Source organism: Haliotis asinina, chromosome 8 (assembly GCF_037392515.1).
Source record: "Haliotis asinina isolate JCU_RB_2024 chromosome 8, JCU_Hal_asi_v2, whole genome shotgun sequence".
In the NCBI taxonomy this organism is placed as follows: domain Eukaryota; kingdom Metazoa; phylum Mollusca; class Gastropoda; order Lepetellida; family Haliotidae; genus Haliotis; species Haliotis asinina.
The window spans coordinates 29,872,231-29,892,111 of NC_090287.1; the positions used below are offsets into that span (position 1 = coordinate 29,872,231).

At 40.0% G+C, this 19,881-nt stretch overlaps 2 protein-coding genes across 2 annotated transcripts in view; one reads left to right on the forward strand and one right to left on the reverse strand.

Moving 5' to 3' along the window:
- The first annotated feature begins 2,833 nt into the window (after nt 1-2,833).
- LOC137294454 (uncharacterized) lies at nt 2,834-7,195 on the forward strand. Its single transcript, XM_067825474.1, has 3 exons — nt 2,834-2,905; nt 3,386-4,369; nt 5,137-7,195. The coding sequence occupies exons 2-3, from the start codon at nt 3,407-3,409 to the stop codon at nt 7,117-7,119; spliced, it is 2,946 nt and encodes a 981-aa protein (XP_067681575.1). The 5' UTR covers nt 2,834-2,905; nt 3,386-3,406; the 3' UTR covers nt 7,120-7,195.
- Nucleotides 7,196-10,273: 3,078 nt separating this feature from the next.
- LOC137293497 (poly(A) polymerase type 3-like) overlaps nt 10,274-19,881 on the reverse strand; it is a 38,356-nt gene continuing 28,748 nt past the window's right edge. The window contains exons 16-21 of the mRNA XM_067824071.1: nt 18,984-19,053; nt 15,828-15,900; nt 15,433-15,666; nt 13,148-13,267; nt 12,441-12,506; nt 10,274-12,008 (exon numbers count right to left, since the gene is read on the reverse strand). Coding sequence (XP_067680172.1) covers nt 11,895-12,008; nt 12,441-12,506; nt 13,148-13,267; nt 15,433-15,666; nt 15,828-15,900; nt 18,984-19,053 — 677 coding nt within the window. The 3' untranslated portion in view covers nt 10,274-11,894. The remainder of the gene's footprint in view (nt 12,009-12,440; nt 12,507-13,147; nt 13,268-15,432; nt 15,667-15,827; nt 15,901-18,983; nt 19,054-19,881) is intronic.

Below are 19,881 nucleotides of genomic sequence, written 5' to 3' on the forward strand. Positions count from 1 at the left end.
GGTCAATTCTAAACCGGATCTTCCCGAGTCTGATGAGAGAGTGAAAAAGAAAAGAGCTTGCTATCTCTTTCTCTGACATCCCCTTGGCAGCCAACACTACGACGGTCAAATGACTGACCTGTACGTAACATTGATCCGATTTACCAAAACCTCCATGATACCTCCAATGCCTTGTCTTGTGACAGTTTGAACACGAACATTGTTCGGATCAAATCCCGATACAAAGGATCAGGAGACATAATTAAGAGGGCAGGCAAGACACAATTATCGTGGAGTTGTAACGAGAATGTCTGATCGTACACCGGACTCTCGTCAGTGCGACGGAATCTTTTATACCATAGTTATCGAAGCGTTCCCGTGCATACAGACGGACAGATCGTATTGCGCAAGCCAAGCTGGTCTCTGTCCAAGTATATGATATTACAAATACATAATACATGATAAAGTTCACGATCGACAAATACATTAAATGTTGCTCCTTGACTGAAAAGCTTGATATGCACATTTATTTAATGAACACTGAATATTATTTTTTTAAATATAATAACTGCATATAATCATAAATGGAACAATTTTTTCAAATGTTTTTTCTTTAAATGAATAGATCCCAAATGAGAGTGCCATGGACATTGAAGTAAAATGTGAAGTTCATCTTCTAAATCTTGAGAATAACAATTCATATATAGAAGTTTATGCGTCGGGATTTACTACTTCTGTATCTACTTGTTTCAATCTGTTTCAGATGTATGGGATTATAATCTTATTTTTCTTAGAGCATATTTGCGTTTCCAATTTAGAACATTAACTAAGTCCACTTCAAAACCAAAAGTTTCCTTAAATTACTTGTGTAACTGATAAGTGATGACAATAAGTAATAAATTCACCCTCTAAGCAACATCTAGAGTTGTATTATTGGTCGGCTTTCTTGCCTGAGATAAATCTGTGAAGATTGTGTTTTATGTCAAAGCAGATGGAAAAGATATCAGTTTAACGAAGGTTTTCAGGGATTTGTCTCCCGAAGGACAGACGCTGAGTATATTCCCAATGAGTACACAAGACGTAATTCTGTACAGCATAACACCGTAATGGATGCACAGAACGTTCACATATCTGTACACAGTTGTATGCATGTCTTCACAGAGATACCTAAATTAAATAAAATACATGTTCAATAAAGAAGTAATTCCCATGACGCTGTTGGAATCTTTATTTGTAGGGGTTTTTTTCAAAAGGACACAACAGAGGAAGTTGTGTGAAAAGAAATACCTTGAAGTGTTATTTGAAATCGTGTATTGAATTAGTTGGTGAAACACACTTACATTTCCTTCATTGCTTCCAAGAGGCACGTTCTGCTTTGTAAAGCAGTGGGTCAACGGCGCAGGAAGACAATCCCTGATAGGTTGTATGGTACAACATGCGAAGAATTCGTGTACAAAACGTAAATAAGTATGGAAGTCACAAACAAGTAGTATGATTGGCTTGCCGTGTGACTAAGTGATAAGTATGACACAAGGATCAGGGATTGATATGGATGTGTTTGCGAGCGGTCCTGACTAGTGATTGATCACTAACTATGTACTATTTGACAGGGACGGTCAGTTCAGCTACAGTACTGCCCAAAGCCGAATTGCGTCTGAAAACTTATATTTTATCAAGTAACGCATTCACTAATGTATTATACGTTCAAACCGGCATCTGGAGTACTTTAGTTCTGTATCGTTTGTTGTTTTAGTTTCTGTATCGTTAAAACGTGTTGGATCATACAGTCAATATCATTAAACCATGTGGATCATGGGAATCTTGCTCACGCTCGTGTAGGCACTGGATCATAGGTTCCATGATAATACTGTTAAACCCCATGGATGACATAGTCAGTCTCCAGTGACCACACGGTCCATGCTGACACAATTACACCCCATGGATCACACGGTCCATGCTGACATTATTCAATCGGTCCATGCGGGCACTATTAAACCCCATGGATCACACAGTGGATGCCAATACTTTAAACCTCATGGATCACACAATCGATGCCAACACTATTAAACCCCGTGGACCAAACGGTCCATGTTGTCACTATTAAATCCCATCGACAGCACGGTCCATGCTGTCACTATTAAACCACGTGGATCACACAGTCCATGCTGATATTGTTCAATCGGTCCATGCAGGCACTATTAAACCCCATGGATCACACAGTCGATGCCAATACTTTAAACCTCATGGATCACACAATCGATGCCAACACTATTGAACCCCGTGGATCAAACGGTCCATGTTGGCACTATTAAATCCTATCGACAGCACGGTCCATGCTGTCACTATTAAACCCCATGGATCACACAATCGATGCCAACACTATTGAACCCCGTGGATCACACTGTCCATGCTGGCACTATTGAACCCCGTGGATCACACTGTCCATGCTGCCGCTATTAAACCCCGTGGATCACACTGTCCATGTTGGCACTATTAATCCACATGGATCACAAGATCGATTTGTTAAAAAAACGTAAACAAGCATGGAAGTCACAAGGTCGATGCTAACACTATTAAACGTCGTGGAATGACGTTGTATTGGTGATCAGATGTCATTACGACCTTGAATAGTACAGCAGTCACCTAAAAGCAATGATGGTACTCGTTTCTGTTCACCCCTGTACCTGACACTACTAATACCTATTACAACCTCCAACGTCATAACCGCATATCTCACGTGTCCTGCCTCGCATCGTTGACGTCGGGCACGTCGTCGGCCCTGGGGCACCAACATGGCGACCGACATAAAACTGTCCTGAAAGTGATTTCTCTCATTAATCTACACACGTGCGAAGTGTCAAGACTCGAGCTTACGTTTCGAAGACGTTCCTCAGAAAGCCCGCAAGCAACAACACCTACCTTACTGGTCAGTATTGAATAACGGAACTATGAATGGGCTGACATTTAATGCTTTGCTTCAGTGGGCGACGTTTGTTTTTCTTGTCGCTGAAAATATATTCTCAGTACTTGTGGAAGGACTGAGTTCCTTCTCATCATCGCATTGATTTAACATTTTTTAAAATCAGTAATTAATCTACCATTACTTTCGGGATAACTTTAAATCTTTTTTTTTTATCTGTTCACATGAAGTTTTTTCCATATGTTCAATGGACATTTTAACACATGGTGATAATCGATTATTCAGTTTCGAGTCATTTAAGTTAAGTTGCATTGCTTCCAAGTGGTGCATTCAACTATGTATGTTGAATTGTATTCTGAAATGCTCTCAAAGTTTTCATACTCACTCATACTCACGTGGACACATAAATCACTTCTCAAGAAATAAACTATAAGTTACATTTTCTTTACAACTGTATAAAAACGTATCTTATATATCATTTAACAGCGGCCAGTGTCCTCGAGTACCATGATGCGCGTCTTCTACCCACACATCGTCTTCGTCACCTCTGTAGTAATGATGTCAGTGGCAGAAGAAATATCATTCACAGAAACCGAGAGGATCTACATTGAATATATAAATGAGAAATTTTGCGGGCAGGACCGCATGTGTTCGAAATCCAACGTAACAAACAGTGGAACTTGCCGCATCTGTCCAGGCTGCCACTGCGATGATCAGTGCGACAAATATGGCGACTGTTGTGCGGACAGGGCTTTGGAACATTTGGGAACCCCAAATTTTCACCCGTCTCGATATCGATGCCACAGCAACGCCTTCAAACTCATCTATGACAAGAAAGCAGGGTTCTCGTTCCATTCAATCCAAAAATGTTCCATCAGAACTGATGAGGAGCTGGTGAAACTTTGCGAACGTCCGGATCAAAACATCACTTCATGGATTCCTGTTGAGACAGAGACGGAGTTGTATCGGAACCAGTTCTGTGCTGAATGTAACGGTGCTACAGACTACCGACTCTGGTCGATCAAAGCCCAGTGTACCCAGCTTGTTTGGTTGAGGCCTGGTATGACCTCCCAACAGATCATACAGACCTTCATTGACGACATCGGTTGCGCCATCTTCCTACATCCACCAAAAGACACGAATATGAGGCCATGTTACACTCCCATCGAGGAGATCACATCGTCATGTAACATCACAGGCAAATGGCAGGAATATAATGCTACAACAGAAAACAGCTGCCTTGGGTATTCCGCCCCGATTCACCTATTCGGCGAAACCTACCGGAATGTCTTCTGCTATATGTGTAATCATGGCGACCTGGACGATACCTTCCTCCCAATGCCTAGCTGTCCGTTCGACATCCCGTACCCCTTTTCTGTAGTGATGGATCCCGAGGCCATCAAGATGCAGCAGCAGACGACAGCTCTGTCCTGTGAATGTCCAGCGGGAATGATATATGACAACAACACAGTAAGTACATAAGCGCAACGAAAACATTTCCACATCCAAATGAAATCTTTGCTAAAAGATGGGTCTATTTAAAATTCCCGATTGTACTTTGAGCATGTGTTGATGAACCCTTGTCAAATAGGCATGATGCAAAGTTTTCACATGTAGCACCTTCGCGGGTGAATACTGAGTTAGCTTGGTATTTTTGGAGAGGCCTCAAAGTAATTCAGGTTTTGGACGTTCTCCAGTTCGCTTACACAGAATTCGTAGAAAACAAACTAGAAGTCACAGAAATGGACACATTTCTACTAACCATTGCAATTTTAGGGAAAGAAAAAACACATTGGATCATTATAAACAAAGCCATGAAGGTTGGGCTTGTCACCTCTAACATATCTGTAGAACTATTGATGAACTAAATACATCAATACAGTCCCCTACAAAAGAAAAATCAGATTGGTATATACTCTCGAAGTTCCAAGGTAATGCACAGAACCAAAGACTATGGGCGTTTTGTTCACTTTTGTTCTATAAGATGACCCTAATGATTTGAATAAAGGAACTACTCTTTTCCATTTCGCAAAACTTATATATTGATCAACCTGAATGCAATAAACAGCGAAATCGGTTTATAATGCTTTGAATGCCTGAATTTGTTATAAAATATATTTGATTTTCGTTTCATTTACTAGAAACACAACGCCGTGATTTGCTCTTGATAATCTTCAGAAACATGAAACACACAGTCTAAAGATATGTTGGTATAAGATGTTTTTATTGGATTCCAGGGGGAATGTCGTCAAATGCAGTGCACGGGTGACCGCATCCTCAGAGATGACACCTGCTTCTCAGTCATCAGGTCGGCAAAAGGAATGGTGTACCAGATAGAGGTACTCCTTAGACCCACTGCAAGCCTCGTGGTGGACGACATTGAGACGTGGCTCACCACCACTGCAGGCCAACTCAAGGACCACCTTAAAACAGTGCTGGGAATTGATTCATTCGGATTTGGACTTTTTCGATTCAGGGCTCATGTCAAGAAAGCGGCGGAGGCTTCTTCCAGCAGAGTCCCGTACATTTCTCTCCAAACAACGTTCATGATCAGCTGGGAGAGCGAGATTGGCGAGATGGAAACCAAACTTCTTGAACTGCGTGAATCAGTTTGGTCCGTAAAACTTGGTGTCTCTAATGTCACATTCATGGCTGAGCCAGTTTGGACAGATCCTGATGACAACACCACACACCCAAAACTCACCAAGGAGGCCTTAGACGATACAACAAACATATACACCCTTGATGTCGGTAGGATAATTGACTTCACAAAGACCAATAAGCCTCTCTACGTCGCGGCCACACTTCAGTGTCCCAGAGTGAAGGTCTTCCAAGATGTCGACTACACATATGACGAGGCCACTAACACAATGCAACGTGTTGGCTCCAATGAAACTATTGATATCAGTCAATTTGAACCTTCCACTAATAACACCGGTTACGTCTGTTATACGGCGATATATGACAATAGTACAACCTGCGGTGGGCCTGTAACCCTCTCGTCAACAAGTGTGTCCTCAGACACGCTCTTCTATGTCTCAATGGCATGTCTGATTCTCACCCTCATCTGCCTCCTGCTGACCTTCGTCGTCTACTGCATCTACAGACCACTAAGGACTCTTCCTGGTAAGAACAGAATGGGATTCGTCTTCACGCTACTAGCAGCTCTATTGTTATACACGTTAGGCAGTGCAAGAATTGAACAACCCAAGATGTGCATGGTTACTGGAATAGTGACGCATTTCTTCCTTCTGAGTTCCTTCACCTGGTTGTCCATCTGTACAGTCCACACGTACGTCGTCTTCAAGAACCTCCTCCTATCACGACACGCCAGTTACAGCAACAGAAAGAGGTACGTCCTGTACGTCTTCGCCAGCATCATCGTCCCTGGCGCAGTCGTTGGTGGAACCGTTGCGGTCAACCATAAGCTGAGTAATGGTCAGGACATGGGGTATGGGCCAAGCATTTGCTATGTGTCCAACTTCTATTCAGTGCTTTTCGCAGTCGGGGTTCCTGTTGTTCTCATCATGGCTGTCAATGGTGGTCTTTTCGTGGCAACAGCTCTTACCATGAAAAAACTGGCCAAGGAACAGCTTGAGCTGAAGAGCAAGAAGTCAAGCATCAGTCTGTATGCACAGCTTTCCATTCTGACAGGAATCACCTGGTTCTTTGCTCTTGTGTCTGTCTTGGTGGACTCAGAAATCTATAAGTATATTTTCGTAATATTATGCGTGGTCAAGGGCTTATACATTTTCGTCTCCTTCGTTTGTACGAAGAGGGTCTTCGACTTAATGAGGGGATGCTGCACGGGTAGATCCCTACTTGAACCAAGTTCCATGGTGACCGATGACATTAAAATGACATTCAGTGGAAAAGGACAAGGCATTGAGGAACTTGACGATGACAAAACGACTGACTACGCATCCATCAAAGAAATGAGAGATCACGAAGATTCTGAGGTCGCCAGTCAGGACGGCGTCGACAACGACATGTACAATACAATCGGGGCGTACACAGACGACGACGATGCTTCGAGGCGTATTTCCGATTGTGATACGTTGAGAGTGAATCCCTCTTGTGGCGGTGCAGCCGATACTGAACACGTTGTTGACATGCACACACCCGCTGGTGACGATGACCACTACGGACTTTTGATGAATTCAACGACTAAGGAAATTCGTAATCCTTGTAATGTAATGTTTAATCCTGTGTTTCAGTAAGACGTTCGTATTTCAATACATGTGATAGACATATTTTCAGACACTCGTTGGCATTATCCTGCGTTTGCCATTAACATACAATTCTGTGCTCCTTTTCCGTTTTGTATTTTTTTTAATATATTCATACTTTATTGTTTGTGATGTACATAATAAATGTTTTGTAAGAAAACGCGAATTTACGCATTTGTGTGCGTGCGTGCATGCGTGCGTGCGTGCACAAGAAAAGGCAAACTTCGTGGATGTGTTTGTTGGGTTACAGGCAAACCTGGCAATACTTCTGTCTTATAATGGCTCATCATCATTCTTAAAAGAATGAGTTCTTTTAAGGATACCTGCATCTTAACGATACCTGCATCAAGAGACCAAAGATTGCTGGGTGGAACTCCTTGTTCGATATAATTAGGGACCGTATATAATTTCTTTCTCATATTGTACATACGCACGCACGCACGCGTAGCCATAACCGGGTTCTGATAATACTTCACGTTAACGGATGGAGCATCAAACAGAAAAGCGACAAAGCTCTTCCCATATTCAAAAGAAATCTATGCCAAAAGCGTTTTTTGTCCACTGTCAAAATCATGAGAATCCTTTTATGAATCACTGTTCACGAGACCAGGGCCGGTTTCACAAAGGCGTCGTAAAGCTCCGAGTGTCTTAAGTTTAAATGGATGTAGGTTAGCCTAGTGTTTAAAGCTTTTGCTCGTCACACCTAAGACCGGGGTCATGGTGCTAAAAGCGGGGGAAACGCGCTCGTAGGTCTGTTACAGATTAGGAGGTACGACAGTCGTAGCGTTAAGATAGCTTTGTGAAACGGGTTCCAGATGTTCGCGAAAAGGCGAGCTCATGCTTTTGTCATCAGAGGCACCGCCCACAAACACAAGCAAGGTTGACTCAGTCATGTGCCGACGTACGAAAACAAACACGGAAATATAGGGCTGAAAGTGAAAAAAAAGATTGCACGGTCAGTTATAGTGATCACGGTTGGTATAATAAGGCATTTGGAATAGGATTCACGAGGATCTTTCTCGTAAGATCTTATGCGTGAATGACGTGAGTTGCGAATTTGAGTATAACACCTTGTTCAAGATATTTCCATTTACAAAGTAACGTGCATGTGCTGAATTAATGGAGCTATTATGCGCATATTGCGTATTTATTGTGTTAACCTCCTGAAACAACATTCGCAAGTCTATTTCGGGATGAGTTGAACTGCATCTGGTGTGTCTCTGGGAGGATTTTACACAGGCGTATGAACGTTAAAGTGAGTTAGTGAGTGAGTTTAGTTTTACGCCACCCTCAGCAATACCCCAGCTATATGGCGGCGGTCTGTCAATAATCGAGTCTGGACCAGACAGTGTAGTGTTCAACAGCATGAGCATTGATCTCCGCAACTGGGAACCGATGACGTGTCAACCAAGTCAGTAAGCCTGACCACCAGACCCCGTTAGTCGCCTCTTACGACAAACATAGTCGCTTTTGTGGCAAGCATGGGTTGCTGAAGGCCTATTCTACCCCGGGACCTTGACGGGTCGTATAAACGTAAAAACTACCTGTGCGTCATACAAGAACTGTATTTCGTTTAATTTCAGCAGCAGTATACATTAATTAAGCACTCACATATCGCTTTGAAAATGATTTGAAATGTTTTGAACAGGTGGTGATGGCTTGTTATAAATATATTCTAAAGTAATTATTAACAGCAGTTTACACTTTACTTACAACTGTTTATGTCTTTTAGCAATGTTCCAGCAATACCAAAAATATTCTGGGGATACCAAAATGAGCTTTATACACTTGTGTCCATGTGGGGAATCGATCCCAGTTCTTCGGTATGTCGAGCGTACGCCTTAACCACTAGGGTAAAAAATATGAAAGACCCACAAAATGCCAGACTAAAGTATCCGCAGTGAGGTTAATGTTTTTCCATCAAAGTTGTTTTGTAAACATGTAACTGTATTGTTTTCAAAATATTTGTAATTAAATTACTTAAGTGTATTTAGCCCACACGTCAAAACGGGTTCAAAAAAGGATATATACATACAAAACCAAACAGACGTCAGGCCGTGTGTGAATTAAGCAGCACGTGGGAAAGAAAGCGTAAAATCTCCAAAGACAGCACAAGATCGTCGTCAGGGAGAAGTCACATGGGAGCAGTGGTGCAATTTCACTCTGTTCGTGGCTCTATCCTCATAAAAAAACTTAATCAGGCAACACATTCTTCGTGGTTTTGTCCTCATAAAAACAAAGCAGGCAAAGCAATTCTGATATCAAAATAACGACACGTACCCTTTACGATTTCTTAAACCATTGCATGCTGCAATACCAGACATAAGAACCCGGGATTATTTTGACCAAAGTACGCCCTTCTTTCTTTGAGCGGCATTTGGAATTGATGCATCCTAACTGGTTAGTTGTATGCAGCTATCCTTCAAAACAGATGTTTATCTGTGCTCACCCATGTTCAGAAGTGGCATTTTAAGGTATTATCATTTCAGCACCCAGACCTGGAAACATGCTGTGCTGAGGTTGAACTGCTAAAGGTCATAACAAATGGATATCAAAACAGAACTTGAATGGAACCGTCTTTACAAAAGTAATCTGTAACAGTTTTTCAGGGGTTTCTGACAGCATGTCAGCTTGAGGTGGAATAAAGGGAAAGAGATGCATGGCCCAGTCGGCTACCAATTTGGTTGTCAAGAAAATTAATCTGAGTTAACTAGGATTCATAACCAAAATTATCTTTCTGACGTGCCCAGGACCACAACTCAAGCAAATTACATTGCCTTTGAGGTGAAACAGGGTTTAACATGGTACTTGAGAATATTTTACTCATATGACTGCATGGATGTGTGGCTGCTTGTACTAGACCAGACTTAAGCTGTTTTGTGCTGGCTTACACAGATTCCATGCTGAATACCCCATTCAGAAACATTATACTGAGTCGCTTAGTCCTTTGGTATCCATTAATGGTCGTGGATCGAAACGGCGACCTTCAGCTTACCGGGCAGACACTCTAACCACTACACCACATAGGTTGTCCACTGCCTTTGACACAATGAGTTGGACTCCAGTAGCAGGACAGAGTGAGTGTTGTTGGCTTACCCAACCAGCCCTGAAAACACCCTATCAACAAAACAAGAAAAGTAAAATATTTTGTAAAGATAACTCAAATTTTATTTACAGATGATACATGATAAATACCACAAAGACTACAGAGTGTGATGGTTTATACAATGTAAGAATGATTTCTGTGCTTCCATCCAAAAAGAACTGCCCATGTACAGCAGGGAGACTGACATAGCTGTGTTGCCAAGAGAGGCTTCACACACATATCCCAACATATATATATACACACACAGAAACTGAAACAACCACCAGTGTGTTTAAATGCTCACATGAAAATTGCAATCAGCATCAATGGTTCTGGTCGGTAGGATTCCTTTCATTCTTGTAAAATGCCAAAATTAACTGATATTTCTACACAAGATGAGACACTGACATTTGTCAGTGATTGGTTTTGCCCATGTATGTATTGATTTCTTCCATGAAATAGACATGAACTTATAATGATCAGCAATATGTTAACAAATCTAACCTGCACACAAGTATAGCAGAAACTAAACAGTATTTCTTTGCAAACATATGAGGAATTCCAAACTATATTTTCAGGTATCTAAGAGTCAAATCGTTACTACACTGTGTACACGTGGGGATGATTTAAAAGTTCTACAGTAACCATTTCCATCTCTCAAACACTTACTTCATCCTTACAGTATTTAGGAATATAACTAACATGACAAAACATTTAAAGCCAGCAAACTGACAATTAGTAATTCTAAATCAATTCTATAAATTCATCATAGTACGGTTTATTGGTGGAAAATCAGACTGCCATTCTTATGCAATTGAAAATTAAACATTGAAATATGAACTCGGAAAATATACTGTGGCATTACACAAGCACCAGTGTGTAATATGTTTCAACAAAGAGCTTGTGTTTGCATTAAATTGTTATGATCTAAAAGGAATTCTCACATAAACATTGAGCCTCTTGTCAGTTGACGAAATGCATTGCTCTTATCTGTTTTATATTACAACAAATATACATAGAATATATGCTCGATGAAAGTAATAACCTCTTGCTGCCCTAGACTCAATTTCAAAAAATCAAACCGTAACATAAATTACCCCAATCAAAACACGGTGTCTCAAATGATCTAAACCCAAATCACAGTCCCAAAGGTTGGGTCATTACATGCTGAATATCTATGTAAATGAAAACACAAATATATCCACCCTTTTCCCACGAAATTGTACAACACTGAGAAAACATAAAAGCAAGTTCTGAATTTCAGAAAATTTAAAAGTCAACACAACATTATTCTCGTTTCTTCCCATTATGTAACCTTTTAAACTCACATGACAATGTACTTCCTACTATAAAATCATCACAAGCTTACTTAAAATCTTCTGAAATCCAGAAACTGATGGACATTATTGCTTCACCAACCCAAGACACCCGTGTACACATGTCACAACACCTCAACTCTGGCTACCAGCACTTTCAGCATACACCAGCAGACAAACATTCATCCTTACAAGATCATACAGCTTATAAGCATCTCCTTATCTGGTTATCATGTCAAGAGTTGTCTCCCTTCCTAACCTGTCTTGCCAAACCTTCTTGGTTTGTCTGGTCCACTGCCTGGTGTCTTCTGTTCCACCTTGCATGACTGTTAGCACTATGCATTGATACAATGACATACATATATTCATTTTAGTTTTAACTTTATGGAATTTTTTATGAGCTGGAACGGTACCCCTTGAGACATGGGCTGTGGGCTGGTGATGTCGGGCAGATCGTTGCTGGGCAGTCTATTCACATGCTGCAACACAAGTGAGGTATTTGCGATGACTCAAGCAAGGACAGGCATCTCATCATCTTGGAACAAGGACCTAGTACTTGAAATCATTTTCTCCTGTTCTCAGCCCTACACTTCTGCTCTCAGTTGTCACAATATTTCCATGCCATGATGTTTTTAGAGAGTCGTTGGTTTAACACCCTTTGAAGCTTTAGAAGACAAAAGTAACACTCAGTCATGATCATCTATGTCACTTTATAACACTAAGATTGAAAACATTTTAAAATCACTGAAAACCAAAAGAAATGTTTCAAAACTAACAAATAGAAATGGAAACATAAATTGTCTTGCTGTGCTTCAGTCTGTAGAATAACATGTATATTTCTAAGTGAATGGAAGACTCACATTTCAAAGGGAATTCATATAGTCCAGACGAGGAATCCTGAACTTTCTTACCTTATTTACATTTGCTACTTTGTCTGTGGTAACTTTGTCATCAACCTGCATAGGTGCTTCTTCTCTCTGAAAAAGTAATGGTTATACAAACATAGACACGTATTCCTGGGCATCTGAACCTACTTTATTGGGAAGTCTGTCTTCCACATCAACAGCAGTCTCAGATCCAAGTCCATAGTATTCGACCAGTGAAGGTCCCTGGTAGAATAGGCCTTCAGTAATCCATGCTTGCCATAAAAGGCAACTCTGCTTGTTGCAAGAGGCAACTAGCAAGATCAGGTGGTCAGACTCACTGACTTGGTTTACACATGTCATCAGTTCACAAATGCACTGATCAATGCTCCTGCTGTTGATCACTGGATTGTCTGATCCAGAGTCAATTATTTACAGGCCGCCGTCATATAGCTGGAATATTGCTAAGTGTGGCGTTAAACTAAACTCACTCACTCACTCACCCACAGTTTTCCTTTCTTGCTGCAACAAGTGGGATCACTGTTGAACTGTATCCATGTGAGGAATCAAACCAGAGTCTTCAGCATGAGGAGAGACCACATTAACCACTAGACTATCCAACCATCCCAATAATCTTTCTTAAATATATACGAAGTGAAATGACTTATATAACTACAGCATACAAAATTAGAACAGACAAATACTCTTCCAGTTTCAGTAATGGAAACACTTGAGAACATTACATGAGCACTGACCTCCTCTTCCTCATTTTTACTTCTCTTCTGTGTGGTCTGTTCAATGGGAGAGGCTGGTCTCTTGGCCCGGCCTTCTCCTCCAGCTTCCAGGTCCTCACCATCAGCTGAGAGGACACCATCCTACAATCAGAGGAACACACTGGTATACTTCATGATATTTGTATGATTGTTTCCCAGTGCTGATTAAATTACTCTTCACTGACTTCAGATGAAGGTAATACTACCTGTTGTCACATTTTATATGCTGCTTCTCTTCCTGTAGTGAATACTTCAGGAACACTTACAATTTTCTTTATATTACTTAGCCTTCTTCTGTCACTGAATGTTAGCCTTTCACACATGGCTGTAGAATGTTACTAAGTTTTTGACTCATTGCTGTTTCAATGTCGCCTTTTATTTGCAGCTGCTGCTGAATCTTACTTAACCTCTTACTTGCAGCTGCTGCTACTGTATGCTATAAAGCTGTTTACTTGCTGTTGCTACTGTACGCTATAAAGCGTTATCCTTGCTGCTCCTGTAAGTTATTAAGCCTTTTACTTGCCTGTGCTGCTGAATCTTACTTACAGGATATTAAACGAGCTTCCCTTTTCACGAGGGACATAAACTTGACATGAAAGGGGAATGAGTTTTGTATCCTATTTATTATCCACGTTCTAAAAAATGAAAATATCGTTAAAAAGGAGCAATACTTTGCTTTCCTATATAGAACCATGTAACGCGGATTAATACATGATATTGGTGATTGGAATGTCAAACGCTTCACTCCAGGAAAACGTACGCTGCATAGAGGCAATGTATTTCCTATACAGCGCCTTATCACAAGAAAATAAACAAATTCAGACAGAATTAAGTACTGTAAACAGCCAAATTTGTGCGACCGTTTAATTTTCGCAAACTTTGTGTCAGACTTCATGACACGAGAATAAAAACATGCGATAATACAGATATATCATACACTCTATTCAGGTAAGTCAAAGACACAAAAACAATACAGGGGTCCTTGCTCAATCACGTGTCACCGCTGGGCTAATCTGGATTAACACGGCTCAATCACGTTCTATTTTCATTGCTCTAGCACCTAATTAAAAAGGATTAATTCTGAAATCAATTACATTAATTTGTTGTTAGATCACTTCGCATATCTGTTTATTTTATAACAGCTCAAAGGTCACGCACCTGCGTGTCACGTAAAAACATTCAGACACGCCCCTGTAACAAGATCACCTCACGAAAATAAGAAGGCGCAAAAAGGTTTAGTGTCCATCACTAATTTAAAGGTCATTCAGCCATCATTGTCAGGCTAGTCGTCATGTTGAGAAGTGTTCACAAAGAAGAAGATTATAGGGAGCATTTTATTAGGAGCGGCAAACTCAACAGCAAAGATGAATGTGAATAACAGGGAACAGTATGACTCAAATAGTTGAGCTTAATGTTCCTCATCGGAGGACGAGTTACTGTAAATAATTCGGCAACGCTTTGCACAGGATGCCAGTGACGCCTTATCATCTTAGCTTGGAATTCCCACTTGTCGAGATTCGATGTTTATGTTGAAGACTCCACCAAAAATAGGGTCTGAAAACACAGCCTACAACCTCGAACGAAGACGATTTCAAGCCTATTGCGTTCACATTTTGGGAAGTGCTTTTGACCTGTACATAAGAAACCACGGGAGACATGGCAGTGACAATGTGTTTGTGCGGGAGGACGGGAGGGCAGTGATAGAGATACAAGAGCGCCGCTCGTCTTTTGATGTTGTGTGTTTCTGTGCAGTCCTGACAACATAGATGCAGAAGGTATTCAATCTCTTGATAATATTCACAACTCTTCCAACCAATTGTCCATCAATTTTGACGAAACCAATAACTTTTACGGGCGACGCCATATTTGTTTACACTCATGAGAGACCTACTAGACGTATTTGTTTACTTATTTTTATAGATTGTTTTATTTCCGCTTTTATTTCAGAAACTTGAGTTATTATAGAATTGAAAATAATGCTAGTAACCACACTAAATGAAATAAATTTTATCTAATTCCATAGAATGTTTTCGTTTTAAATGATCTCAGGTGTGAAAACTTTTGAATGAAAATGATGAATGGAATGAGTGATGAAAGTAGTTGCAGTAATGTCAAAGTTCATGTATTAGCCAATCAAATCACTCGAATGTTACTTAGCCTTTAATGTGCAGCTGTAGAATGTTACTTAGCCTTACAAAAAAAAGGCAGTCTGTCTACAATACCAACAATGTTGCAGCCATTACATTCTACTATGAGAAATTCCCTACCTTCTCCCCATCACCCTTGGGTGTAGCAGGTGTGGTTTCACACAGCATATTCTCCCCCTCAGATTTTTGCGGTGTTAATGATGATGGTGTTTGTGACTCCTGGGATGTGTCATCATCTGTCGTTATAGATGCCTGCTTTAGGAGATCCGTGTCAGATTTGCTGGTGGCTAAACCACTAGCCTTCTCAGTGCTGGACCGTCTCAGGTTGCTTGTGCTGCTACCCCTTGTTGGGTCCTTCATGGAGTACAAAGATGAACTTAAGGATAACCAAACAAACATTCCTGCATTCAGGGATATCAGCAATAAATCTATTATGGTTTTTTTTCTCCAAATTACACAGAATGGTGACAGTAATTTGATAAAAAAAAGTTAGCCTGTAAGACCTAGACACATACCTTTTTATCTTTCCGTGCAATCTTGCCTGCTCTTTCTATTATCTCTTTGGCAACATACTGCTCAAGCTGTTTCCTGCAAACCAAATTGAGAAATGAAGCAGTTGTACAGGCCATGTGGGGCAGTCATTAAATATCACTGATGTCCCCTATTCTAAAATCGTTTGTTTGAGTGAGCCTTTTATAATATTTAAAGGTCACATATACTCTAATAGGGTACAAATGCAAAATCACTTGCTGACATCGTTATAAATGAAACTCTGTCATTAAAACTGCTCATTTCGATCTTGAATTACCTTAAATCGACCTTTATGTGAACAGTGCACAATTCTCAGCCGCACACGAAATTTCAGCCAATCAGAGCGGCGCGTCTCCATGACGTAATAGTGGGTATAGAAATGAGGGTCTGTGCAGTATTCATCTACATTTCAGGGGTTCAACTATTTCGCTTACAGGTTTGTACAAACCTGAAATCGCGAAAGCTGTTGAGAAAAATGAAAGCTATATGTTCTCACAATCTACTATCATTTAGTTTTGTCTCCTGCTTTGCCTAGTTTTCGAGTTTCAACCCTTGTTTTCATAGACGATTCTGTCAAAATCACTTGGTGTCGCTAGGTTGTATAAACCTACACGTTATTTGTCATCATTCACTTGATGCTCGGTTAATGAATTTATAACAGGTATAATTAGTGGTAACGCTACCTAGATTACCCGACAATGGCCCCCATTCTGCATTTCTTTTGTCTGGATCGATCAAAGGATTAACCGATAACATGCTGATTGATTAATTAGTTTTATGGGGATTTAAATGGGGGATTTGTCAAAAGGTAGTGTTTATGTATGTACTTTTACTAATCTATAGTGAATACGCTCTGTCGGGTCTGTGTCTATGTAAAACAACACCCTTCTTTCAAAGGATTAACCGCCAATACATTGATTGCTCATTATTGGCTAAATGAAAATTTTTTTAAAAAGAATGACGCACATTATGCAATTAGTTGTCAGGTGTGCTATCTTGGGTACCAATGAGACTATACAACAATGTGAAAAACCTGAAACAATACATCACGTTTTCGTATATTAGGCTGTTAAATGACACATCGCTTGGGAAATCTGCAGATGAATTATATAACACTTGTTTTTGTGGATATTGATGGATACATTCCTCGAAGAAGGACATTGCTCCTATAACTTTAATTTTAATATTTGCATTTTTGTTTTCAACAGAATCATTAAGTGTAATGACGCAGAGGACATACACTAGGGCGTGCGTGCGAATTATGATTCATACAGGAAAACTATGAAATGTCTACATATTACATTCCTGTTATACATTCACAGATCGCTTCTTTTTATTAAGTTTCAAAATGCATCCAAGTATGATTATAAAGCAATTAGGATTATGAGAACAAGTATAAAGATGTATATTGACAAGTGTCTACATACTGGTGAGTGAACGTTACAAACCAAGTAAATTTAGCAAGTGAAGAAATTTATCGTGCAGCATTTTCACTTCGACCCCGACCTCGCTCAGGCTATGTTACAGGTTGTGTCATGCAAACTCCTTTTGGTAATGAATAAAATACATATTTATGTAGTTTTGATTTTCTAACATGATGAGTACAATCCATACATAATCTCATTAATTCAAATGGATTTGACTTCACAATTTTCAAAAATGGCGGTGCCCTGTCTTGGGATGAATGCTATTTAAGTTTGTTTTTCACCGACTTAAAAAAGGACAATTACTTTCTACAGGTAGCAAAATATGTATTTTATTGATGGACAATAGGATTTTGCATGACACTGCTTATAACATAACAATTTCACTCTTGGAAGTGAGGTGGAGGTCAATATAACATTGCTTGCAATATAAATGTCACTTCGACCCCCACCTTGCTTCCTTGGAAGAAGTCTTTATGTTAAAAGTTGTGTCATGCAAAATCCTTTTGGCCATGATTCAAATGCATATTTAACTACCAGTAAAAAGTAGTTTTGATTTTCTAACTTGATAAGAACAAATCATAATCTCAATAATTCTAACGGACTTTAGCCAGTGACTTCAGGATTTTCAAAATGGGAGCGCCCTGTCTGAGGATGAATGCTATTTAAGTTTCCTTTCACCGACTTACAAAAATCAAAATTACTTTCTACTCGTAGTAAAATATTGATGGACATTAGGAATTTACATGACATTGCTTATAACATAACAATTTCACTCTTGGAATCGGTCAATATAAGATTACAACCTCGTTTCCGAGGAAGAAAGCATTATATCCATGCAAAATCTTTTTGGTCAGCAATGTGTAGTAAGCAGTCTTAATTTTATAAACTCGATGAAACTTAAACTCCATTTTCTATCCTGGAAGCGTGGTAGGGGGCGAACCATCCGATTTAGTATACACCACAGGCTTCCACAAAGCTCACTTCGCACACACTAACAACCAATTTAAGCACAAACTACGGAGGCTGGTGGAAATCTGTGCATAGTGACACCATCACCCGACCCCAGGAACAATTGACGGCAACACAACAATTAGGCATGTCTTTGGTGACATCGAGAAATCAGCAAAATGACGAGCTTCGTACAGATTTTCTATACATTTAACTGAAAATCGTTCCTTCTATGACGTTACGATAGGTTTCTGGCGACAGAGTTACATAACCTGTCTGCGGTTTCGTTTGCGGGCGAGAGAGAAGCAGACGGCTTTTTAGCAACTTCTAAGCGCTTGGTATTAATTAACAAGTTGTTCTTTTTTAAAAAATGGTGTTTCGGTTATGACTAACCAAAATTCTTTCATATGCAGTGATAAAAAGAGTACCTAAAACTTGAGTTTAGTGGTCCTTTACGATAACACCAAGCAACTGTGTTAATGTGAATGCAAAATGTTATTTAGAAACTGGTCAGACGTAACCTGTCATATTTGGAATTACACTGTCAGTAAAGTAGATTCAAAGTACTTCTCTTGGACCGAGGCCGCAGTGGATGAGTGAGTTAAGATGGCTGAGTTTGTGTGATGGGAATTAGGACTCCCAACTGGCATGGGATCCTGATGACTAATTCTAGCAATTTCAAAAAGCAGAAACATCAATGTATTACACAGCCATAACCTTAAAGCTACATAAAGTTATCAACTTGTGATTAAAATGATATCTGACCTTTTCACATATGTGACCTCAAGCTTCATGTCATCCTTGAACAACTTCAGATGGATGGCTTGCTTGTGAACTGAAAGTGCAACAGCTCAATTAGTTAAGCACTATTGAGAATAGCATTAAAGTATGTAATGAGGTGAGGCAAGATGGAGTTAAAGATTGCATTCAAGATATTTTACAAAGAAAGTCTCACGCACCAGTTGGGACTAAGCCCTGTTATATAGTGTCGGCTCTCAAGCAATGTTAACGAATGGTGTTTCACAGTAACAGGACATTGGGTCCTGTAAAGTTTCAGATGTCTGTCTGACCCACTGAAAATTCACAAGACCCACAGAATAAAATTAACCACACATTTCAGATTTAACATTTCTCATTATTGACTTTGAAATTATTATCACTATATAATGACACACATTATAAACATAAATTTAGAAACAGTGAACAAGTGTCACATGCCACAAATAACAACTTCAGACAAAGTTATTGTGATATATTCAGTCAGACACTGGGGCCAGCAGGTTGGGGACTTCTGTCTGACCGTTGGCAAATCTGCCGGATTTGTCAGAGGGTCAGACACTATTCGTGAACACTGCTCAAGTATCCCATGTTCAGTTTCACATGGATATAGTTTAAAACATCACATTTAGCAACATTCCTATCTGGGATTACACTTTCTTAATATAGTACAAATGCTAGTATTTTTTGGGTTGAGTCCTATCCAGGTTTCAAAAACACACCCTCAATGTCAGGCACCTAATTGCCTAGTTCTGTGGAAGTCACGGTGGCTGAGCAGGTCAGGCGACTGACTTTGTGTGCTGGCGATTAGGTTCCTGACTATGAGGGTGTGGGTTCAGAACCTAGATGGACTCAACCAAAAAAGTACAACAATTTGTACTTTACT